The sequence below is a fragment of the Lissotriton helveticus genome, chromosome 10, assembly GCF_964261635.1.
Source record: "Lissotriton helveticus chromosome 10, aLisHel1.1, whole genome shotgun sequence".
Lineage (NCBI taxonomy): Eukaryota > Metazoa > Chordata > Amphibia > Caudata > Salamandridae > Lissotriton > Lissotriton helveticus.
The window spans coordinates 187769783-187796395 of record NC_136071.1 but is presented as its reverse complement, the minus strand read 5'-3'; the positions used below and the strand labels follow the sequence as shown (position 1 = coordinate 187796395).

The 26613-nt window shown below is 41.4% G+C and overlaps 1 protein-coding gene across 1 annotated transcript in view; it reads right to left on the bottom strand.

Annotated features, from left to right (window-relative positions):
* Positions 1-26613, bottom strand: part of DNAH3 (dynein axonemal heavy chain 3) — a 660573-nt gene that overhangs the window by 251822 nt on the left and 382138 nt on the right. Inside the window, exons 34-35 of the mRNA XM_078665068.1 lie at positions 25013-25147; positions 21296-21407 (exon numbers count right to left, since the gene is read on the bottom strand). Of these exons, the coding sequence (XP_078521194.1) occupies positions 21296-21407; positions 25013-25147 (247 nt within the window). The remainder of the gene's footprint in view (positions 1-21295; positions 21408-25012; positions 25148-26613) is intronic.

Here is a 26613-nt window from a genome sequence, read left to right as displayed (position 1 = left end):
TACAAACATTGCCATGTGAAAGAAAGAAGGAAGGTGTTATGTTATATGTCTCTGAATATGACTTCATATTTTGCTATTTCTAACAGGAGTTTTCATGAGTCTTGGGTGACGGTTCACCCCCTGTGAGGCAAGGTCATTTAGTTTGTTTGGTAGGTATCCACTAAAGTGGTTCTAAATAAGTTGTAGGGGTAATAAACATACTAGATGTATAATTACTCTCTTACTGTTGCAGCATTAAACTAAGAAAGAACATAGAAGTGTTGATGCAACATGGTATCCAATCATTGCCCAAAGTTCAAACAAAGCTATTTCTATTTCCGGTAAATTATAATAGGAGGGAATACATTAAGAATCATTGCACTAGTATCACCATATAAAGTGTGTTGTTTGTTTTACAAGTCTCCTTCACCGCTGTTCCTTTCCCTTCCTTCCTTCCCTCACTTCATCACCTTAAGATTCTGTGCTATTATAGCAAGTGGAAGTAAGGCTATCAAGAGGAGGACATATTGAGCAATGAGCCGACCTGAGGTATTTGATTACACAACTGTTACACTTTACATGAGTATTAGCAATACATGTCAGTGACGAAAGAGGATTTGAAGACAAGTTCCACAAAATATATGAGGAGGTAGGTTATTCCAATTGTTAGGGGATAATTGTGAAGGCGTGGAAATTACAGAAGGTACATTAAATAGGAGGGGTAAGGATAACTTGGAATGATTAGTGTGTAAAAGAAAATCAAACATAAACAGAGTGTAAGGAGAGTGTCAGTAGCTTTGAAAGCCAGGCCTGAGAATCAATATTTGAATGAGAAAGATGTAGTCAACACCTAATGAAAGTGGGGGCAGCAGAGACATGTGAGGTAAAATAGTAGGATCATGCAGTAGTTTAAATAGACTGAAAGTGAGGAATCTTGTGGAATGTAAAGAGCATGAGAACAGAAGCTTGAAAATAAGTACTTTGATAGTGTATATAAAAGGTGAAATTCTGTGAAGACTGAAACATTAGAAGTAATATGAGAGGAAGTTCAATACAAAATGTTAGAAGAAATACAGAGAATAAAACTAACAAGTTAAGAAGACAAAGATGAAGGAGATGGGAAGAATGGATGGAAGACTTGAGTAAGATTGGGTAGACAGAGGTTAGTAGCAGGTAAAAAAAAGGATTCATGACTTGAGAATGTTGAGTATAAGAGTGTTTGGGCCCCAAATTAAAATAAAAGAAGGGACAAAAAGAAATGTGTTTGGATTGTGTACAGGAAGGGAAGGAAAGAAAGATCCTGGAGTCATAGATATTAGAATTTGAAAAGAAGGAATCTTATTGAGGTAAAGGAGAGGAGCGGTATAGAATTTAAAAAAAGAAGAGTAATAAGCATTGAGCCTTTGCAGATATCATACAAAATGGGGAAACAGATGGAACACATTGTACAAACCATTGTACTGCATAGGATGAGTAAGTGAGGTAGAGAGGTAGGAGGCACTGAATCTACTCTCATATTCATCTGGGATGACATGAAAATGGCTGCAGATAGAAACGGATTGACAACAATACTACTGCTGGATCTGTCCATTGTTTTTGACACTGTGCACCACAAGACCTTATTACACAGGCAAGAGGAACTTTGCATCTGAGGAAGTCTCCTAGAATAGAGCCCCTCCAATCCATATCACAGATCTAGCACCATCTTGCTTTCACTATTTATTTCAGCTTCTTTAAGACTGATTCTAGAGTATTTACTGCAATGCTCTATCAACTCTCTACCTCACATGCTAGCAAACCCCATTAAGTTCTTCTACCCAATTTACTACAATTACATCAACAAATTGCACCTCATCTTACAAACGAAAAAACCAAAGGACCTGGACATCAAAGTACCATTTGATTAGGCAGAACAAGCACTGCTTTTACACTGTTTAGAGATGACAGGCATGCAGCTTGAAACACTAAAACAAAAGTATGTTATTATTATTATTATTAGTAGTAGCAGCAGTAGTAGTAGTATTAGTAACAGTACTAAAGCTGATTTTGGAGGAAACAAAATCACATAAAATGTATACAAAATATAAAGTACAATACAGCATTCCATAAAATACACATATATAAAAATACTTATATCCTAATAATTCTAAAATCTTAAAATACTCAATTTAATCTGCATCTTTTACGCCAGGCATACACTAAATATTTTTACACTGCAAAAACAATCCGCTCTGTATTATCAGTTCTCAAGATGTGAATGGCTTCTAGATAGCGTCTTACACTGAACAGGCAACAAACAGGAATTAACCAAATCTTTCTTAGATGGTGATAAGCGGGACAAAAAAACAAAAAATGCTCTTCAGATTTAGGACACAGTTTACATGAAGGACAAATATGTGAAGTAGCACACCACCGCCGTCTACTACAAAATGCGCTTACTGGTAAAAAAGCTCATATCTGAATTTCAGATATAAAGATCTTGCTTGTGATGATTTTCTATGGGTCCATAAACATTTTAAATTCCCAATCCTAGGGAAAATTAAAGAAATCTTTCTGTCAGCGGGCCTGCTAATGGCTAGACTATCCATCCTCCATGTACCTTTAACCAATATCTTGCTTTTAGTTGGCCCAGCATTTCTCTGGTTACATGCTCTGGATATCCCAGGCTATGTGAATGTCCAACTTGGACATCTAAGACGTTATATAATTAAACCAAGTTCTGGATCCAATGCTTTAAAACATTTTTAAATTAGCAAATGCTTGTTTGTTTTGTAAGGTGCCAGAGACTTACTACTCCAGGGTCTTATCCTATAGGTCAATGGCTTAAGATTAGCTACATCCGCTATATTGCTTAAACCCAAGTATAAGAAGATAGATGTTAAAGTGGTACTTTGTAGCATCAAATTGATAGAATAAACCTATTCTCAGTTTTCCCCAAGTCTTTAATTCCATCAGTGCCTCATATCTCTTCACAATAAAGCACTGTGCCAAGTCCTCTTGCATGGTAGATCTCTAAAGCAGGTGATATCAGTGGAAAATTAGATGCATTTAGATTCTTGACAATCGCTGATACCGTATGTTGCACTGGCATTCGACTGTTCATTATTCGAGGAGCCCATGACAATATATCCGAAATGCGGACTCCTAGATAGTCAAACATCCTAACTTGTTCTAGGTGAGAAGACCAAACTTCACCTTCCCTTGGAAAGACCTATGTGGGCGGAAAGACATGAATTTCGTTTTGAAGTCATTGATTTCTAAGCCATACTATTCATAGGTAATAAAGAATCTGTTGATTAAGTTCTGCAGCCCCATGAGAGTTTTTGAAATCACTAATGTACTGTCTTTAAACAGTAGGGTAGGAATTATCTGGTCAGCCAATTTTTTTCCCCGTTCAATCATATAGCATACCAATTACCCTGTTAATATAATGGGAATATAGTGTTGGGGAGAGTACACATCCCTGGCGGACCCCTCACTAAACACAAATACGGTCCATCAGGTCACGCTCTCTGCCCCATCCCACTTGTCCAAAATTATCACTATACAGACAAGTTGCTAGATCAAGCAGATTAACTGGTATTCCCATATCTCTGAGTGCAGCCCTGGTGTATCAAATTAAAGGCTGCTCTTAAGGTGATGCTCACTACATACAGGTAGCCTTTATTTAAATTAATGGTCTTCCAAAGAATTAAAGTAAAGTGAAACACCTGATCAATAGTGCTCATATATTACGAGAAGGCAGCCTGCAGGTTTGACAACACTGGATTTTACTCCATCCATGTTGAATTTGAATCAATAATCGTCTACTATATAATGTTTGGCCATTGTCTATCAGCTAATTGGTCTGTGGTTAGCTGGGCTATCTTTATAACCTTTTTATATATGATAGGGATGATTTCTGCTGCTCTACAGGATTCCGGTATTTCCGCTCCCCAGGCTAAAGCATTCGATAAAGCATTCAATATGATGCCCCAGACAACTACTTCTGACCGATGAGATTCCCCAAGAATCTTGTCCAGTCCTGGGGCTTTCCCAGTTTTCATACTATCAATGACTGCTAAAGTGTCTTCCATGAAAAAAGAGACTACAGAAGTATACTCTGAGTCACGTAATACATTAATCTATTCTCTATTCATATCTAGACACTTTCTCTTATTCCAAATAATGTAAAGATTGCTAAAATAATATCCCCAGATGTGAGGCTGGATATACAAATCTTCTGCTCTAGTGATAAGAATGGTTCCATGTTCAAGAATATACAATATTTATTATTGACAGCTGTGAACAAGTCACATCCAATTCCTTCCTCCCATCTTTTCCTTTGCAGCTAATTGTGTGCATCTATACTGTTTCCTTTCTACGGCTATTAACTCTCTGCCTCTGCTTTTTATATTCATAGCAACCATTAATTTTCGTTTGGCCAACCTGCATTGTTTGTCAAAACAGAGTGCTTCTTTCCATGCGTGCAGTGAAGCCTTCACTATTTTATAAAAATACACTCTGATGGAATCAAGTAGGTGTTTAAAAATATTCACTTTGGTGGGGGCTCATCTTGGACAGAATCCTCAAGTAAACATAATGCATTGAGAACTACGAAATAAACATGCGCAAGTGTATCTACATTGGTCATTACAGTGGCCCATTTAATCATCCTTTTATTATTAGAGTGGAAGTTGGCCCTTCAGTTTATGAACTCAAATGTACACATTGTGCTCAAGATAAAATGCCCTTTGGTCAATATGTTGGTCCCTCCTTTGGTATTCCCTACCACACTGACTCTGGACAGGGGGCTAGGTCAAGGTGTTAATAATATGTCCCCTTACCAGGCTGTTATGCCTGTAAACACCCCTTACATCCATGCGGTGTGACAGTTTGTGTAAGTTATTTCAGGATGTATAAGTTTCACAACTAATTGGCTCTTGCACCGCCCATCCTGCCCTGACACCACTTCAACCATTGGGAGTTAGGATGTTAACGCCCTTCTAGTCAAACACAAACATTAGAAAGTTCATGCTTTCTGTCACTCTCTTCTTTTTCCTCCACTACATGCCTATATTCACTGACAGATGACAGAATAGAGGCACCACTCTGGACATCATGCATGACACCAAAACACTTCCTACATAGACTATTCAATACTCCGATATTTTTACAAATAAGCACAATCAATGCCCACCTCAACTTCCAGCACCCGTCGAGAAGACTACGCTTCACCTCCCTCTCACTTGCCCAAACTCCCTGCATCTACCGAAGCAAAAGTGGAGGACGCTACTTCTCCCACATCGCAGCAAAGACCTGGAACAGCTTCACCATGCAACTCCAGACCATCACTTCTGGAATTCTGAATGGCCCTCAAGACCTAGTTGTTTGAATAAGCTTCCAGGACCTGCAAAAGCCTGGATTCCCTATCGGGTGATTAGCCGCACTTTATACATTCTGATTGATTGACTGCTATTGCACCTTGGGAACTTATCATGGGTAAAATATACTATATAACTGTAGCTATAATACCATACAATGCAAGCTTTTAAAGAATTGTCATACCCATGATAGGCACGAATGGTAGCATGGAAATGTTCTTCTGTGTTCTGGTGCACAATACAGCAAAATGCATACAGCAAGAAGGAATGACTTGAATTATAATAAGAGCTTTAAATTGCCCAACAATGTTATTAGCCTTAAAACTCAATGATGTTTCTTTTGTTATTTCCAAATACTAAGCAGTTATTGAAAGGCTTGAATATTCCAGCTTTTGTGAAATTTCTGATGATGAAAGGCCGCAGTATCTTCAATATGGGTTAAGTGCTTCAATAATACTGTGAGGAGAGCCAAAGGCATCAGGAGAGTAGACAGTGATCCAGTGGGCAATGTTGTCTGCTGTCCCGATACACCCCTACAGCAATACAAACTGTAGTATTGCTTCATTAGTTAATGTTTGAACAATGATGCCTGTATCAGCCTCAAGTCAATTGTTGGAAGGTAAGGAACATTATGATGTGTGTTCTTGCTCAGTCAAATGTTTCATATTGCCACTCGCACTCTATAGTGGTCGATTGCCTTATGACGGTAGAAGTGAAAAAACTATTTCTACGGGCATTATTTATAAAATATGGAATAAGGTCTCGAGATCAAACCATTACATTATTGATAGAAATGGAAAACCTGCATACTACAATTGCACTAGGAAATTATATGAGAGGGGTAAATTGTTTTGCTAGGAAAAAACTTAAGCAATGTTAGGGATCAAATTAACTATAAACGCCCCCTACTTATTAGCTATAGGCTTAAGACCGAAGAAATTTTACTCCAAACTGTCTAATCTATCGTTACTAATGAAGATTGATAAATGTAAAGAACTTTTAACTTTAGGAGTTTTTGTTACTTCTGTTTTACTAAGGTTTTATGAGGTCTTTATCTTTTTAATTGATTTTATGGAAAATTAGAAATTTAGAGGTTGCAAGGGGTGACGGCAGCTACTGTTCTACTATAGAGGTACTAAGCAGAGCGGTCTGAAAAGTAATGGTGTGATTTTAAAACGTTATTTGTGTATACGTTTGTTTCAATAAGTATGTACAGTGTTGTATTTTATAAGATCTTGGTGTTTAAAAACTACTGTCTAAATAAACAGAGTTTCTCTCTCTCTCACTCGCACTCTCAAAAGAGGAATGCACCCAATACCCAGTTTTCCGCCCAGGGACATAGCGCACGCCACTGTGGGGGGCCTTCAACCTTTCACAGAGCCCCCATTCAACTCATGGCCAATGTGTATCTGTGCGATTTGGGATTCTCAGTGGCCCTTCATCACATTCGTTAGGCGGCTGCATCATTTTGCGTTACGTCCCAGTCTCTGTCTTGTTGTACATATCAACACTGCTATACCGCCCTAGTTCCCATGTGTCCAGCATGACACGTCTGCCTGCCACTTCTTGCCCTACCAGCATTGGCTCTTCACCCATCACAACCTCCCCACACTGTCCTCTCTCTCTTGCCAGCTTTTAGAGAACCCACCTGCCAAACCTCACTTGAATTTCATCAGACACAAATGGCGGAAACACCTCCATCCTGGTAGTGCTACTCAGCCACAAAGAGCTAGAAGACAGACTGTGAGGAACACAAAAAGGAGAGGTCCATCCTCAAGGCCTCAATCTGCTTGCCTGATTTGGAATCCAGGGAAGGTGTACCTAGTAAGTCATTGACGACATCAATAGCACACAAGATAAGCATTCTGATTGTCTGAGTGGATCTTACATCAGGTGGTAATGCCAATCAATCTAATGCTTCTCCAAAATTTGAACCACCCAGCTACTGAAATGTTGTTCCCCGCTTGCTGAAGAATGGAAAGTACCCAGCCAAGAACATGTACACTTACATTGTTTATCAAACTGACTAAACAGACACCTCTGAGGTTTGCTTTTGACTTATTTCCAACACTTCTGTGACAGGTCTTTACTCCTTAGTTTTGCAGGAGGGTGAATCCTGATATCAGCAGTTGTTAGTCTTGTAACTGCTAAAGGTGAGGCAAATGCAGCCATCAAAGAATCCCCAATAATAATAAACAAGAAATGGAAAATGTACTTTACAGCAATTAGTGTGGGTAAAAGACTGAAGAGATCGAAGGCTGAAAAAAATCTGGAAAAAATGGAACAAACATCGACACACCGTTACAAATATAATGATGTATCTCGTAGACTGATTAATTTTGCAACCATTTTCATAATTTAGAGTTTCAAAATGTGGTGACTTTTTGCAGAATACCTTGCTTCAATAATACTATTCAAAAGCGATCAGTTGTGATTTATTGTAATTTTATTTATATAGCACTTACAACCACTGACGAGTCATTGAATTGCTTTTTTGGTGAGTAGAACGCTACTCTGAAACCCAAGATTAATTAGCAATTTTTTTTTCTTGTTCATTTTATCCCATATCTTGAGAATGTATTCATTAACACAAGCTTCTCCTCCTGATACTTTATCCGCTTCAATGCGGCCGGAATTCCCCCGCTGAGCGGGAGAATTCCACGCATGCGCAGGTCGGACGGCCCCCGGCTGTTATCTGCACACGCCCATCGTGACGTCAGATAGCCGGGGGCCGTCCGACGTATGGAAGTAGTTATGTAAAGTACTTATTACAATTCACCGACATGAACAATTTGAGTATTCTGGTAATTTGTACTGCGGACCAGTAAATGACCAAGAGCCTGATTATGGATCTCGGCGGATGGGTTACTCCATCATAACGGTGACGGATATCCTGTCCGGCGAAATATAAATTCCATTGGACATAATAATATTTATATTTCAGCAGACAGGATAGCCGTCACCATTGTGACGGAGTAACCCGTACACTGTGATCTAAATCAGACCACAAGTAAATAGGTTGGGCAGAAACTCTGCTTTAATTTTGTGGGGCAATGACTTCTGGGACTCTGAACGAGCATAGGGCATGGTGAACCTACAGTGAAGGGGAAGTGGATTAAATAGCTGCCTATGTTGTTTGTTATATACGTCGCACATAGTTTACACATATAGGGGCATATTTATGAGGCCCTTGTATCATGCTTGCACTATGCAAAGTGGTACATGCACACCGCAAAGCCCCAAGTCATATTTATGAAGTCACACAAAGCCACCTTGCATGGCTTTAAATGGCTTCACAAATAAGGAGTAATGCAACGCAGCGTAAATTTCTGTGTTGCTTTACTCTGTGCAAGGGAAGCGTTCCATGGGAGTTGCAGTGTGTGTTCCCATGCAACTTCCATGGTTTTGGATGAATTCTCAGACTTACAAGGACCTGTAAACCCTACCTTCCCAGATATTTCCTGGGATATAGGCCCCTTCAACAGACATGGATGACCCTATCTGCTCCCTGTACCCTATAGTTTAAGACATATAGGACGTCCCTCACGGTTGGTGGTATTACTTGATGCAACTAGACCAGGAGTGGGTGGGGAATGGTTTAGATAGAAAGTTTCTATAATGTTCATGTTTATCTATACAATTACTAGTCATTGTATTGACATTGGGCTGTACTGAATATACTTTACAAATGATATGTTGGGTCTTGATGGCAAAGCTTGGGTTATCTTTCGACACAATATGCTGTTTTATACTTATGGTATGATTATGTCTAATATTCGTTCAGCATACAACGGAGGGATAAAATCAGAAAAGACTGTACAGATTGTTATGACCCTGCCAATGCCATTACCATTCCTTGCAGTCGATAATAAAGGGTGTTAAAAAAAAAATACAAGGACCTGTAAACCTGGCAATGCATCAAAATCTTACACCTTCTGAGGTGAGGCGTAACAAGGAAAAATATCTTTATTTCATCTAGTTCTACCCTCTTTCTATGTGTTCTGCATTTTGCAGCACACATAGAAAGAGGAAAACTCCTCTGTGGAGTGTCTTTACACAGGAAGGTGCACCATCCTGCACAAAAACAATCTAGCCTGACAACACAGGCACCCTTGCACCAAGGTGCAAGGGTGCCTGCATTGGCACCAGTGTACGGGGAAAGAACAGTAATGCCCTGTATTGGATAAATACAGTGCATTTCTGCCCTTTCTCTCTGGCGCAGGGCAGGCAGGCAAGGCCACTTGCTGCGCTATCTTGCACCACGAATCCCATAAATATGCCCCATAGGATATACAAATCATAGCACAAGTCAATCTATATATTAGAAATACTGGTAGTGTTCACCCAGCTCACCTACAAAGGTTTACAGAATACAATCAAAGGTATGCCCGATACAGGCAGTCCTCCACAGTTCACCATGGGAGGTTATGGGCGTTGCATAAAAGTATACATAATCCTCAGAAGTGACCTGCTTAAACCTGACTACAAGACACAGAAACACGAAAGAATTCACTTCCCTATGCAAAAACTGTCAAAAGCAGTTCCAGTTCATAGAGAACAAATACATGGAAAGAAAGGTCTCTATTAAAATCTAATACAAATGTTTACAGGAACCCACTTTTGTTCCAATACACCATTGTTAGACTCCATTTAAAAATAAATCTGCTTTATGTTGTGTCTCTTATCCACACAATCAATTCATTTTGTGATCATTTCGTACACGACAAATTCAGACTGACAGAATGCAACTCTGATTTGGATTTCCATTGGGACACATAAAAGTCAATGGTCAAAAGGCAGTGATGTGCCTACAGTGAGTACATCACTCAGTGTACAATACATTGTATGGCGCAAATAGTATAAGAAACATAGCTCTAAAGGAGATTGTTTAGCTACACGCTTAGTGCTGTTCTGTGGAAAGCTAGGGCTGTGTTAAAGTCAGCACGATGAGATGGGACCTGTTAACAGTTAAAGAATATTTATTCATGGGGGCGACTGAATTGCCAAGAATGGGAAGAGGAACAGGGCACCCACATAACTGGACCAGCTTCTCAGTGAGAAAAACATCTTCCACTATGTCACAATAGCAAGCTGACCATGTGATGTTGTTTTTTTCATGCACATGTTACAGACATGATTATTCTGGCAAAACCTGGCCTAGCCACATGTGATCTTAAGAAGAAAAAATAAAAAACTGAATAAAAAAGTGGTTACAAAACCAACTGTGATAGCCGCCGTCAAATTGTAAATTAGTGCACCTGTAAAAGAGAAACCCAGGGCTCATGCTCAAGTGACAGAAAGGGTAATTGAGGATTTTAGTAATTTGATCTGTTAGGAAAAGGGAAATGAAAAAGTTAGAACTAACTCCAGGGTTAATATTCAAGATTACATCTTTGCAAAACGTACTCTAAAATATCCCAAATCCTCGTCTCATACTTAAAACAGGAAAGAACAAAACAGTGAGAGGATGACATCTAAATATAATCTCCGCTACTAGTAGTTCCTCAGCCCATATTCCAGTCCATCATGTTTATTGTCCACTATGCCATTCCAGACAGAGACCTGCCATGTGCAAATCATATATAGTGCTGCTACAAGTCAAAGCTGCTATACAGCTCAAGTCTAATGGCACAGTGAGTGTTGGACCCATGTCTGGGCATACCCGTTGCTCTTAGATGTCTTATTTACCAACAATAAACAAGCAAAGAGTGTCAAATGGTTTGATCAGACCACAGTCAGGAGCAACTAAGGAAGGGGTTGACTGCCTCATTCAGGACGTTTAAGGAACGCCCTCACTCACCACCTGGTGATGACATGCTTCATCATCGGGCCCCACCAAAGAGACCGAGTGTCTCTTTGGTGTGCTACAACACCAGATTTACTATTTACTGCGGAACAGGATAGTGAGATTCAGACGTGTTGTGCAAAGTAAATATAACTAATGAGTGGTGAGGTTTTTTTTTTAAAAGGTCAGTAGTGTATCAGAAACAGTTTTATTCTTTGATCACTAAGGACAGGTTCTTAAAATTATGTGTTTTGGAAAAAAGTCCACAGTTAGTTGAGTGGTAGTTTCTTTACAAATCAGTCGACAAGTTTCAGCCATGAAACGGTGTAATGTTACCAGGCATTCTTCAGGACTTGTTGGTGTATTAAACCCTGGCGGTATGGACGCACTAAGGCCCACCCTTAACTAGGGACGTGAAAGGGAAAATAACAAAAAAGGTGAAAAAGTGCAAAAAAATTAGGAAGAGAAGCATGCTTCCTAATTACTCCTGGTTTAGGAGGCTTCCAGCTTTATGGTTTCTGCACCTGGAAATAACAAAAGGACATAGACGCACATGTAGGACAGAACAAACATTGAGTAATAGTACTAGTCGCAGTTGTAAGTCTATGGTGCTCCAGTTCGTGGTAGGGAGGCATTCGTGCAAAATAACGATATAGTTATCACCACCATGGGCCCTGGGTTCTTACTTACTAGCAGGAAGGAGGTGCTGTGTACTATAAGTGATACGAAATATTCGTGTTGGGGAAAGTAAAAGGGAAGTAAACTTCCTGGTTGCGATCAAGGTTAAGGTGCGATCGCTTCAAAAAATAAATTAAAATGTCTCACTTTTGTGATGTCATGGATGTACACCATGGGTCACAGGAGGGGGGTGGGAACATAATTGGCACACCCTGCATGTTTGTCAAAAAATGGAAGTAAAGAAAGACATACAATAAGTCTGTGACACAGCGTCGGTACTTAGCTTATGGGATGAAAACGAATTACAGCTTCTACTCACGCCCTCGACGCTCGGCACCCTCAGTGTACCTGCATCGCCCTCAACTGGACCCCGAAGATGTGGACGCGGGCCGAGGGTTCTGTATATACCGGTTGGTCAGACAGTGATTGATTTCCGGGTGGGGCGTTGCCGAAGACGGAATGCCGTAGACGCCCTGGTTTGGACCAATCCGTGGGCCTCCTAGATCGTGACGAGATAGTTACGTACTGGGATCGAGTACGTTCGTTGTTAGGGAAGAGGGGCGTGTCACACTACGCGTTCGCGGGTGCGGAGGCGCTCACAAGTGCGTCCTACTGCGTTGCTATGGTGATTACAGGCAATGCGGGAGATCGTAGGACATTGGGAAGGCTCGTATCAGAATCTCATATCCTGTGAATATTTATTAATATTATTTAAACGAACGATGCTGGTGCAATGCCCCATATTATCATGTGCACTTCAAAGGAGGGCAGAGAATCTTAATAAAAAAGTGACGCGCGCAATTGGGAACTCAGTTGGCAAATAAGCTCATATCAGACAGGATTCGAGGATAGTTAGTAAATGCCAAAGGGTAAAAGAGGGTTATTACTGTGCCAGGTATCTCTCATGTACTCCCACTTCTATCTAGTGTGTGGAGGGAGAGGTTGTGTATTTAGACCGTAAGGTGACATGTCATTCTCGCTTTAAAGTTGTACCGAGTTGGTAATAATGTCTGAGTTCAAGCAATGTTCACTTGATCACGGAATTCCAGGGGATATCATCATTTAATCCAATGAGATGGGTCCCAAGTCTATATACCCATATACCCATCGTTGTTCTTTCTCATAGAGGCGATTGCAGATGTTGTTGCCACTGTTCAGATGTTCAATGATTGTCCATTGCATATCGTTAGTTGTATGGTTGGTTTCCAGAAAATGTCTGCTCATTTTTGTTGTCGTCTTTTTGCACCTGATATTGGAACGGTGTTCAGATTCTTTGTTTGACCTTCCAGCTGGTCATGCCCACATAGCGTAGATCACATGGGCATGTGATAAGATATATCACGTTTTGTGTGTTGCAGTTGGTGTGGTCTCTTTGAGTCCACGTTTTGCCTGGCTCGAGTTCTAGTGTTTTAGAGTGTGTAGTGAGATGGCAAACACTACAATTTGAGCAGGGAAAATGGCCAACCACCTTTGGTAGGCCCCATGAATCAGTGACAGATCTTGTTGTGTCAAGGGCAGCAGGTTTTGGTCTTGTATGGACCAACGCGTCTCTTAAGCTGCGCGCTCTTTTAAAGGAGAAAAGGGGCTTCTCCCAGTTTTTGTTTGTGCTGGACAAGATTCTCCAGTTTTTATTGATCGATTTCTTCATGTAGTTAGAAAGAGTACTGTATGTCGTTACACATGTTAGTGGTATATCTTTGGGGACACAGACCTTATCCTCAAGAAGGGCATCCCTTGGCTGATTACGCGCTCTTTTGTAGCCTTTGTCTACTATTGTTGCTGGGTAGCCTCTTGATTTCAGTTTGATTGAAAGGTCTGCAGATTGAGTCTTAAAATCTTGTAGGTCAGAGCAGTTGCGTCTTAGCCGCAGATACTGGCCATACGGGAGATTTTCTTTTAGTGGGCGAGGGTGAAAACTGGTCAATTCTAAGAGATTGTTTTTAGCGGTCGGTTTATGGAACGTTTTTGTTGTAAGTCTTGTTCCGGTGACACTGATCGTTACATCCAGAAAGGTCGCCTCTGTCTTGCTAATTGCATGTGTGAATTTTAAATGTGGGTCCAGGGTGTTGATCCAATTATGGAACGCCTGTAGCTGCTCATCATTGCCAGTCCATAGTACCAGAATGTCGTCAATGTAACGCCTCCAGATTTGTATGGACTCAGTGAAGGGGCTATTTGGTTGTAGGATGAATTTTGATTCAAAATCTGCCATGTACAGGCCCGCCACACTAGGGGCAAATGTACTGCCCATTGAAGTTCCAGTACACTGTAAGAAAAGGTTGCCTTTGTAAGAGAAAAAATTCTCTTTGAGTGCTAATGTTGCACAGTCCAGAATCAATTTCTTGGACGCCTGGAAATTCCACGGTATGGAGTCGAGAGCCGCCCCCAGGACCTTGATGGTATCGTCCTGAGGGATACTGGTATAGAGGCTCTCGATATCAAGCGTCACTGTATTTTCTGTGAAAGTGAAATCTTGGAGCAACTGGAGAAGGCTTTTAGTGTCCTTAAGGTAGGTCGGGGTACCTTGGACTATTGGCTTGAGGTAGTGGTCACAAAAGCGCGATAGTGGCTCTAACAGAGAGCCAATGCCCGAACGGCATTCCGTCTTCGGCAACGCCCCACCCGGAAATCAATCACTGTCTGACCAACCGGTATATACAGAACCCTCGGCCCCACGTCCACATCTTCGGGGTCCAGTTGAGGGCGATGCAGGTACACTGAAGGTGCCGAGCGTCGAGGGCGTGAGTAGAAGCTGTAATTCGTTTTCATCCCATAAGCTAAGTACCAACGCTGTGTCACAGACTTATTGTATGTCTTTCTTTACTTCCATTTTTTGACAATCATGCAGGGTGTGCCAATTACGTTCCCACCCCCCCCTGTGACCCATGGTGTACATCCATGACATCACAAAAGTGAGACATTTTAATTATTTTTTTTAAGCGATCGCACCTTAACCTTGATCGCAACCAGGAAGTTTACTTCCCTTTTACTTTCCCCAACACGAATATTTCGTATCACGTATAGTACACAGCACCTCCTTCCTGCTAGTAAGTAAGAACCCAGGGGCCATGGTGGTGATAACTATATCGTTATTTTGCCACAAATGCCTCCCTACCACGAACTGGAGCACCATAGACTTACAACTGCGACTAGTACTATTACTCAATGCTTGTTCTGTCCTACATGTGCGTCTATGTACTTTTGTTATTTCCAGGTGCAGAAACCATAAAGCTGGAAGCCTCCTAAACCAGGAGTAATTAGGAAGCATACTTCTCTTCCTAATTTTTTTGCACTTTTTCACCTTTTTTGTTATTTTCACTTTCACGTCCCTAGGTAAGGGTGGGCCTTAGTGCGTCCATACCGCCAGGGTTTAATACACCAACAAGTCCTGAAGAATGCCTGGTAACATTACACCGTTTCATGGCTGAAACATGTCGACTGATTTGTAAGGAAACTACCACTCAACTAACTGTGGACTTTTTTCCAAAACACATAATTTTAATAACCTGTCCTTAGTGATCAAAGAATAAAACTGTTTCTGATACACTACTGACCTTTTTTTTAAAAAAACCCTCACCACTCATTAGTTATATTTACTTTGCACAACACGTCTGAATCTCACTATCCTGCTCCGCAGTAAATCTGGCGTTGTAGCACACCAAAGAGACACTCGGTCTCTTTGGTGGGGCCCGATGATGAAGCATGTCATCACCAGGTGGTGAGTGAGGGCTTTCCTTAAACGCCCTGAATGAGGCCGTCAACTCCTTCCTTAGTTGCTCCTGACTGTGGTCTGATCAAACCATTTGACACTCTTTTCTTGTTTATTGATTATAACCGGGGAATAAGAGTGTTGCTTTACTCTCCCGACCTCTCTTCTTGTTAAAACATATATAGCAGCGCAGAGCTGTGAGAGCTAATCTTAAAAGAGCCAATCAAGCTTGGCCTTTTAACAAATTTACCATGTCGAACTTTGGACTGACATACTCTGAGTCTGAAATAGTCGATATTTTGTCTGACTCTAGTCTGTTTGCTGACCCTGCAATTTCACAAGTGATAGCCCATACTTCTGAATGGGAAAAAATAACAGAAGTGAAACGCGACAGAATACCTACCATTCTTCATGGAACAATACTAAAACAGTACCTGCTAAAAAATATCGCTCCTAGGGGGCTACTAGTTACCAATGCCCCAAGAATCTTCCTGAACGATGCTACATTCCGAAAAGAATGGGCCATGATCGCGTGGCATTGTACCCGCGACTGGCTCGTTCTCATAATTAAAACAGCGTTAAGACTTTCAGAAACCCTCCAGGTGGAAATCCAGAAGACTGAGTCCCACTTCAAGGCCACAATTACTGGATATAAAAGAAGCTGGATGAAATTAATAAAGAACTGAATGAGTATAAGGATAACTTGATGCAAGCAAAGGTCACAAAATTCCAAAAATATCTAAAAAAGTTTGAATTTGACAAGGTTTATCCCTATTCCGCAGCCTCATTCACACCACCTACAAGAAATCCGAGCAACACCGATCATTCGGATGCGGATTCATCCAATAGCAGTGGATCTAGCAACGGGTCTTTCAAACAAGGGAAAAAGCGAGGAAATAGAGGAAACCGTAGTAACAGAGGGCGGCCAGGCTTTTACAATCAACCACAGAGATGGCCAGTACCACCACATGTGATGGGAATAGACCCACAGTTCCCTTTCCAACATCCTCCTTACCCAATGATGGGTTGGAACCCAGGCTTTATGCCACCACCCAACTTTACCCCCCAATATCGCCAGCCTTTTTTAGAACAGGGCAGGAGAGGAAGAGGTAAGAGGAGAGGGTCCAATCAGGTGACATGGGAGGACAACGATGCAGTGAGCAACCACACCCGGAACAAAGATCAACAACCAGGAGTGAGCGGACTGTAAGCCTGATAACTAACCTCTCAGATAAGATCTTATCCCCAATCGAAACCATGGTCTTATAAAGAGGCCTGGGATTCGTTCCCACATCTCGCATGAATAAGTTCAAGCTCCATTGTGAGCTTTCGGCATTTTTCAGAAAGCTTAAACTTAAGGCATTTTTTGAGGGCAAAGATGACCCCAACGAAACCCAACATAATGGGGACACTGGTCTACGACTAAGTTCAACTTTCACCCCCCCCTCCACACACAGTACCGGCAGCCATCACTGCTTTCGAACAGGCAGTGTTTCTTGACTTAGAAACCTGCCAAGACCCCAAAACTTTCAGTAATTTCAGTACTGCAGAATTCCATGCACTGCAGGCTCTACAAAACGGTCAGAGCATAACTATAAAACCAGCGGACAAGGGTGGTGGACTCGTAATACAAAATACAGTGGACTACGAAAGGGCCTGCCAGACCCTCCTGGATGACAAAAAAACTACATCCCTCTAACAAGAGATCCCACTGAGGACCTTCGAGCACGAATTACGAATCTTGTCAGAACAGCAGAAGATGATGGGCAAATCTCCAAGAAGGAGGCAGACTATCTCAGCACCAACGAGAGCATAACCCCCTATTTCTATACACTACCCAAAACGCATACGAATCGAATGCCCCCCCAGGACGTCCAATTGTTTCAGGCATTGGCTCTCTGTTAGAGCCACTATCGCGCTTTTGTGACCACTACCTCAAACCGATAGTCCAAGGTACCCCGACCTACCTTAAGGATACTAAAAGCCTTCTCCAGTTGCTCCAAGATTTCACTTTCACAGAAAATACAGTAACACTAGTGACGCTTGATATCGAGAGCCTCTATACCAGTATCCCTCAGGACGATACCATCAAGGTCCTGGGGGCGGCTCTCGACTCCATACTGTGGTATTTCCAGGCGTCCAAGAAATTGATTCTGGACTGTGCAACATTAGCACTCAAAGAGAATTTTTTCTCTTACAAAGGCAACCTTTTCTTACAGTGTACTGGAACTTCAATGGGCAGTACATTTGCCCCTAGTGTGGCGGGCCTGTACGTGGCAGATTTTGAATAAAAATTCATCCTACAACCAAATAGCCCCTTCACTGAGTCCATACAAATCTGGAGGCGTTACATTGACGACATCCTGGTAATGTGGACTGGCAATGATGAGCAGCTACAGGCGTTCCTTAATTGGATCAACACCCTGGACCCACATTTAAAATTCACACATGCAATTAGCAAGACAGAGGCGACCTTTCTGGATGTAACGATCAGTGTCACCGGAACAAGACTTACAACAAAAACGTTCCATAAACCGACCGCTAAAAACAATCTCTTAGAATTTACCAGTTTTCACCCTCGCCCACTAAAAGAAAATCTCCCATATGGCCAGTATCTGCGGCTAAGACGCAACTGCTCTGACCTACAAGATTTTAAGACTCAATCTGCAGACCTTTCAATCAAACTGAAATCAAGAGGCTACCCAGCAACAATAGTAGACAAAGGCTACAAAAGAGCGCGTAATCAGCCAAGGGATGCCCTTCTTGAGGATAAGGTCTGTGTCCCCAAAGATATACCACTAACATGTGTAACGACATACAGTACTCTGTCTAACTACATGAAGAAATCGATCAATAAAAACTGGAGAATCTTGTCCAGCACAAACAAAAACTGGGAGAAGCCCCTTTTCTCCTTTAAAAGCGCGCGCAGCTTAAGAGACGCGTTGGTCCATACAAGACCAAAACCTGCTGCCCTTGACACAACAAGATCTGTCACTGATTCATGGGGCCTACCAAAGGTGGTTGGCCATTTTACCTGCTCAAATTGTAGTGTTTGCCATCTCACTACACACTCTAAAACACTAGAACTCGAGCCAGGCAAAACGTGGACTCAAAGAGACCACACCAACTGCAACACACAAAACGTGATATATCTTATCACATGCCCATGTGATCTACACTATGTGGGCATGACCAGCAGGAAGGTCAAACAAAGAATCTGTGAACACCGTTCCAATATCAGGTGCAAAAAAACGACAACAAAAATGAGCAGACATTTTCTGGAAACCAACCATACAACTAACGATATGCAATGGACAATCATTGAACATCTGAACAGAGGCAACAACATCTGCAATCGCCTCTTTGAGAAAGAACAACGATGGGTGGGTATATAGACTTGGGACCCATCTCATTGGACTAAATGATGATATCCCCTGGAATTCCGTGATCAAGTAAACATTGCGTGAACTCAGACATTATTACCAACTCGGTACAACTTTAAAGCGAGAATGACATGTCACCTTACAGTCTAAATACACAGCCTCTCCCTCCACACACTAGATAGAAGTGGGAGTACATGAGAGTTACCTGGCACAGTAATAACCCTCTTTTACCCTTTGGCACTTACTAACTATCCTCAAATCCTCTCTGATATGAGCTTATTTGCCAACTGAGTTCCCAATTGCGCGCGTCACTTTTTTATTAAGATTCTCTGCCCTCCTTTGAAGTGCACATGATAATATGGGGCATTGCACCAGCATCGTTCGTTTAAATATTCACAGGATATGAGATTCTGATACGAGCCTTCCCAATGTCCTACGATCTCCCGCATTGCCTGTAATCACGATAGCAACGCAGTAGGACGCACTTGTGAGCGCCTCCGCACCCGCGAACGCGTAGTGTGACACGCCCCTCTTCCCTAACAACGAACGTACTCGATCCCAGTACGTAACTATCTCGTCACGATCTAGGAGGCCCACGAATTGGTCCAAACCAGGGCGTCTACGGCATTCCGTCTTCGGCAACGCCCCACCCGGAAATCAATCACTGTCTGACCAACCGGTATATACAGAACCCTCGGCCCCGCGTCCACATCTTCGGGGTCCAGTTGAGGGCGATGCAGGTACACTGAGGGTGCCGAGCGTCGAGGGCGTGAGTAGAAGCTGTAATTCGTTTTCATCCCATAAGCTATGTACCGACGCTGTGTCACAGACTTATTGTATGTCTTTCTTTACTTCCATTTTTTGACAAACATGCAGGGTGTGCAAATTACGTTCCCACCCCCCTCCTGTGACCCATGGTGTACATTCATGACATCACAAAAGTGAGACATTTTAATTTATTTTTTGAAGCGATCGCACCTTAACCTTGATCGCAACCAGGAAGTTTACTTCCCTTTTACTTTCCCCAACACGAATATTTCGTATCCTTCCTGCTAGTAAGTAAGAACCCAGGGGCCATGGTGGTGATAACTATTTTGTTATTTTGCCACGAATGCCTCCCTATCACGAACTCTAGCACCATAGACTTACAACTGCGACTAGTACTATTACTAAATGTGTGTTCTGTCCTAAATGTGCGTCTATGTCCTTTTGTTATTTCCAGGTGCAGAAACCATAAAGCTGGAAGCCTCCTAAACCAGGAGTAATTAGGAAGCATACTTCTCTTCCTAATTTTTTTGCACTTTTTCACCTTTTTTGTTATTTTCACTTTCACGTCCCTAGGTAAGGGTGGGCCTTAGTGCGTCCATACCGCCAGGGTTTAATACACCAACAAGTCCTGAAGAATGCCTGGTAACATTACACCGTTTCATGGCTGAAACATGTCGACTGATTTGTAAGGAAACTACCACTCAACTAACTGTGGACTTTTTTCCAAAACACATAATTTTAATAACCTGTCCTTAGTGATCAAAGAATAAAACTGTTTCTGATACATTACTGACCTTTTTTTTTAAAAAAAACCTCACCACTCATTAGTTATATTTACCTTGCACAACACGTCTGAATCTCACTATCCTGCTCCGCAGTAAATCTGGCATTGTAGCACACCAAAGAGACACTCGGTCTCATTGGTGGGGCCCGATGATGAAGCATGTCATCACCAGGTGGTGAGTGAGGGCTTTCCTTAAACGTCCTGAATGAGGCCATGAACCCCTTCCTTAGTTGCTCCTGACTGTGGTCTGATCAAACCATTTGACACTCTTTTCTTGTTTATTGATTATAACCGGGGAATAAGAGTGTTGCTTTACTCTCCCTACCTCTCTTCTTGTTAAATCATTTACCAACATCCAGAAAATAATAGGCGGAATACTTGAATTCATTGCAGAGCCTGGTAGTTAATTGAGCCGCTACAACAGGAACTATCCTGCCGGAACTACCAGGCCCGGTCCCCTGTAGATGGGAACTCACATAACTCCAGACAATTTTCAGTGTTGAGCGGCCTCCTCAATGAGGTTAGTGCATTGTGAAGTTGTAGGTATGGCAGGTAAGACTAGATGTGGGTCTTCTGCTCACTCTGTCATTGGACTCGAGCTCCACCAATGCGAACGTTCCATGATAAGAAAGCTTGTTATATCCTCTCCACCCAATCAAGCTAGGTGCTTTCGTACATGTCTGTGCAAACCTGTAAAGTGCTAATTTTATTTGGACACATGTTGATTAACAGATTTGGAAAAAATGTGCTCTTCAAAACTAAATATGTAGAGAAGAGATATATACATTGTACCTAGAAGTAAATCATAGTAACAAGAAAATAGTAAGGCAACAAGGAGCATGTTACCTGCATATAGGTCAGACAGAGCTCCGGCCATTACTTTGTAGGCACACGTTTTTCCACCCAGTGGATCACCAACAATCATGAAGCCATGGCGTACCAGCATCATTTCATAAATCTACATTTAAGACAGGAAATGGACAAAATTATTTTATAGAATTATATTTTTCAAGACTAAGGGGTTGATTTAAAACTTGCCTGTAAAGATACGCCGACGCAACAATGAGAGAGTATCCTTATTGCCAGGAAGATGGCTTGTCCACCAAATTTAGATATGGGTGGACCATGTGTGTAACCATGGCAGTGGCTACTCTGTCTCTACCTTGGTTACACTCCGCCAACGGGCTGAATTAGTAAGGGCAGGATAGGCTGACCTCTATGCCGGCCCCCTAATATAATTGTGCAGACATAGAGGTAAGTTTTCACTGTCCATCACTCCCAGGAAAACCCTGCCAATAACAGTAGTGAAAAATGTCTAATGCCCCCACACCACAGGAGCTAACACCCATGGCATGGGAAGCATTTTTTATTTATTTCAAAAAGAAAATCGCGCTTCAGGATTTCTTTTTTGAAAATAAAAAAATATGTTTGATGAATGGCTTTGTCATGTTGACAGACCCGTGCGTCAAACTTTATAACGCCTTGACAGGAACCACCATGACGGATGCCCCATCCAATTATTTTGAAATGAACGCCAGCTTGATGGTAATTTCTAAATTTGGTGGGTGGAGTAGTCTTGGCCTGGCAGACGTTAAGTCCTCCATCAGGCCAATGGAGAATACTCATCAATTACAAGAATGATTTAAAATGTTTTGGTATTCAGACTATATACAGTTATGTTTAGAGTTAATATATGTAAGCGAGTAAGCTTACATATATTAAGTAAGTTGTGGTGTCATTTCAACCATATGGTGAGCATACTAGGAGCACTAAATAATGAATGCTCTCATCTACTATCTATACGGGTATTGTAAAATAATGAGAAAAAATAAACTATATGTGTTAGTTTGTTCAAATTTAAACCAGCAATCATTTTAAAATTGGAGGAGCCCCCACTTCTTCATGAGTGATAGTAACTAACACCCAATTTGTTGTTTTTTCTCAAGTTAAAAAAATAAATAAAAACAAATACGTTTTCAAGTGCTAAGAGGTGGTGGAGGTTATGTGAAGCTATATGGAGACATTGGAGAACAGACCTAAATGAGTGATTACTTTTTTATCATGCACACCATCGACTGACTGTGCTCATTGCTTATAAATCCTCCTCGTGGACTCATTGCTCAGAATCATTTTAGCAATCACTCCCAATCGAGGAATTTAACACATTACTCCAAAATGCTGTGTATCAATTGTTTACTGAATTTTAATTTACAATCAAATCTAGCTTGTAATGCTTTAAAAGAGGTGGGTCCAACACCAGCCCCAAAGGACCGGATCCTTGCCAGGTTTTCAGTATATCCACATGGAATACCTTTACATCAAGAACTATTAATGGGAATCATTTATAAAATTACTATCTATCCTGAAATCCTGTCATGGATCAAACAATTGTGGGTCAAAGCTGTAAACTATTTATCCTGCAGGGCAGGGGGTAAGGTGGACCGGGACCCAACATCTCCTTTCTTGGGGCTCCTAAGTGACCCCTATTTTTTGCACCCTTTCTTGTAATACCACAGAAGTCGGCGCCAGGTAAAATAAGTGAAAAACAAAGTGTGGTGCTGTGACCCAGATATACATGCTCCTCTGACCTTGGAGATGGTCTGCCCCAAAAACTTTGAAGACTGTGGTGCTGATGGTGGCAGACCTGCCCGGGGTCATTTCACAAAGTTAGAGGGGAGGGGGTGGCTTAAAGCGTACCAAATCTTCAGAGGGCTTAGGAACTGTGATGAGGCCAGTGAGATCTACAGCAACCAGGAGCACGGAGGGTCTCTGCAGGGCCAAGTAGGGTGCTGATGGAGAGAAGCAAGCCAGAGAGGATATTTGTTTCACACCAACTATGGCTTGAATGAGATTGAGGACTGTAGGCCCTGCATGAGATGGTCACAAATTGGATTTTATCCTGATTGTGACACCTGATGTGTCTCAGAATAGACTTAACAATTCCAGAGATGTGGGCTGCCTGATCATCACACACAGTGACAGCAGAGCTTTCCATTCAGTGAATCATCAGTTTGGGGTATAAGAAATGGCAAAACATTTGACGCACAATGGCTGGACATAGTCATAAGGAGAAGCATTGTGATTCCCTTGATGACGCAGAGATAAAAAGAGGAAAGAAGGCCTCAATCTGCTCATTACTCCTGTATATGCAAAAATGAAAGCAAGAACCATCATTATTGACACTACAGTAAGAAGCAATGAGTGCTGATTGGGAGGTTTGAGAGCATTTAGGATGTTTAGCAACGGAGAGCATGATGAATGCACTGGAACGCCAGCAGTGGTATCTACAGATGTAATAAAATATAATACCTAATTTATGCAATATGTGACTCCTTCAGTTACCACTAAATGCATGTAAGAGGCATTGGCATGACTCCATGGGACTGCGTGATCATGTCAAGGAGGGATTCAATATCTAAGTCATGCATTCGCCATTTGTCCTGCAGTCTCAGTAGCATGTCATCGGTTTATAACTCCACTATATGTTAAACTTAGCATAACAAACACAGATGAATTGTTGAATTTTAGAAGGTTTCCACCAAATGAATGTGTTATAATGTATTTACATGTTTTTTTATCTTTTTTGTATTATTTTAATATTTTACGTATTGCACTCTTGAGTCTTAGCAAGATTGTGGTAATCTCTGTTTTACATTGTTGATCCCTGTTGAAGGTCTTAATCAATAAAAAACTTTTTGACTTGACTTATGTCTTCAGATATTTTCTCTTATTTCACTACCCAAACTGCTGGGGATATCATGGGCAGCCATATGTTGTTTGTTGCCTGTAGTTGTTCCTTTACCTTATAAACCCATTAACAACTAAAGTATTTCCCTAGTTGACCAGGGTAATAAATACATTTTTGGAGGACATATAGCATGTGAAAGATGTGTTGTACCTGAGCTAAAGAACTGAAAATATTTGGAAAACTTAGGTAATGTTTTGGGAAACTAGCCTTCTGATAGGAGTTTTTTAGATACAAAAGCATATGTGAAAGAACCAACATGGCCACAACTGTCATTGTTCCATTACAAATATTTATATGAGAGAAGAAATAACCAAAAACATATCCTATCAGATGTGGCCATGACATTGGCAAGTCAAATAATCTTCTATGGATCTATTTGTAAACACCAAAATAGAATTCCACAGATATGCCATTGCTTAGGCCATAATCCCAGTAGTGGCAGTCGCCAGTTTTAATAGCTTAAATGAATTGATTATTGAACTGACAACCGCCTCAAACCTGTACCCACATTGTATTTAATGAAATGGGAAGGCAGACTATCAATCACACCAGCTTAACTAACCCCAAAACAAGACGAACTAAAGAGAGCATAGTGATTCTTTAGCCCTATCTCCACCTGTGATAATGACAGTTTTCTTTAGAACAGACATATTTTGTTTTTCTTTAAAAAGGATAAAATGCTAAATTACATCATTTACATGATGTTTCTTTACTAAATGTCGGCACTACATAGAACTAATCACATTATCAATCTTTTGCCAGAAAATGTACATTTGTTTTTGCACAATGTATACATAATATAGAAAACAAATTACCTGAATTATTTTTCCAATAAACCAAGGAACAGGCTGGAGTTTCATCTTTTTAATATTTTCATTCAATGCCTCGATGAAGAGATCGTAATCCGGTTTTGGAAGAACCACTCCAGGGAACAAGTCAGATATGATACCCTGTTGAGGAAATAAAAATAATTATGTACCTTAAATAACATATGAAGAAATTCTCAGAATCTGGGCATATAATTCACTTTCTTGGTTTATGACCATTTGAACATTGTCAGAGCTAGGAAAGATAGCAGTGAAGCGCTGAGCGCTTGCCCTGTCTTAAAATAGTCTTGAAAGAATTGTAGAGCTGCACTTCTTCCCATAAACAGTGTTAAGTTCTCCTACCCAGCCTAAGACACTATTAAAGCCGACTTAAGCCAGGAAAGAAATCTTGCTATCTCAAGGTTCATCTCTCCTGGCTGAGGACTATCTAAAGCTTGGCTTGAGGAGCAACTGAAAATCTCATGTAAAAAAGGACCTATGGGCCAGACGTCCTATTGTACTGGTTACAAAAAAACACCATAATTTGAGCACCAACTTTTTGTGTCAAGTAATTTATTTTGCAAACTAACCTACATACTAATAAGTTGATTTGGAAAATAAGGAATGGGAGGAAGTTGCAGAACAACCAGCCTAATTAATATTCATTAGGCAGGCCACCAATTGTGATGCCCTCCAGTTGGCTATGTACACAGGGACAGTGGTTTGCAAGGGACAGCCAGTCTACCATCCCTGTTAAAGTATTTCAAAACTGAGTTCTTAGAGCAGCATGAGTTTCTTAAAGGAAATTGTACTGTTTAAAAAAAAAAAGTGTTTCCATTGAAAAAATTCTTAGAGAGCCGGCAGTGGTCCTCATTTGTTGTTACTATTCAATATAGACATAACTTGATATTAGAGGCAGATTTTCTCGTGACAGGGAGGAGGAGACACAATACACATGACACTCACTTTTTCTTCATCATTGCCTCAGGAAGGATTATGTGAGTAGTGAACTGAAAACCCCTTTTGGCTGAGGATAACTGAAGCATGATGGCACATTCCTTAGCTGATTACCGACATTGCATTAACTACCAGGGGCTGTATTATGGAAAGTGTCACAAAGAAGTGAATGCAAAGTCAGTATTCTCACAAGGGGGCCCCTCTTGAGAGCCCCCCCAGACATACACCTGCAGTTGGGGTAGCTACTCACCGCACCTGCCTGCAGGGAGATCTCTGCCCCCTATTTGAAGCGCAGACAGGCAGGGCAGCTCCTCTGTTGGAGTGGAGGAGCATTGCCCCCCTTAATACCACCCCAAACCCCTGAAAAATAAAATGGTAATTTATTACCATTTTATCTTTCTTTCCTGTCCTGAACAGAGCGTCAGGACGGAGGCGGAGCTGCTGCTGAGTGACAGCAGCATGTCACACCGCAGGGAGAAGGGTGGGCTTGTATGGCACTATTTAAAGTGCGAATGTCTTTTTGGCAGGGGCGTAGCTAGAGCTTGTGGCGCCCGGGGCTATCCCTCAGATTGCCGCCCCTTGGGGGGTGGAGGGGTGCTGGCGAAAAAGGACGGTGGGCACTTGAAATAAATCCCACCGCACTACTCCTATAT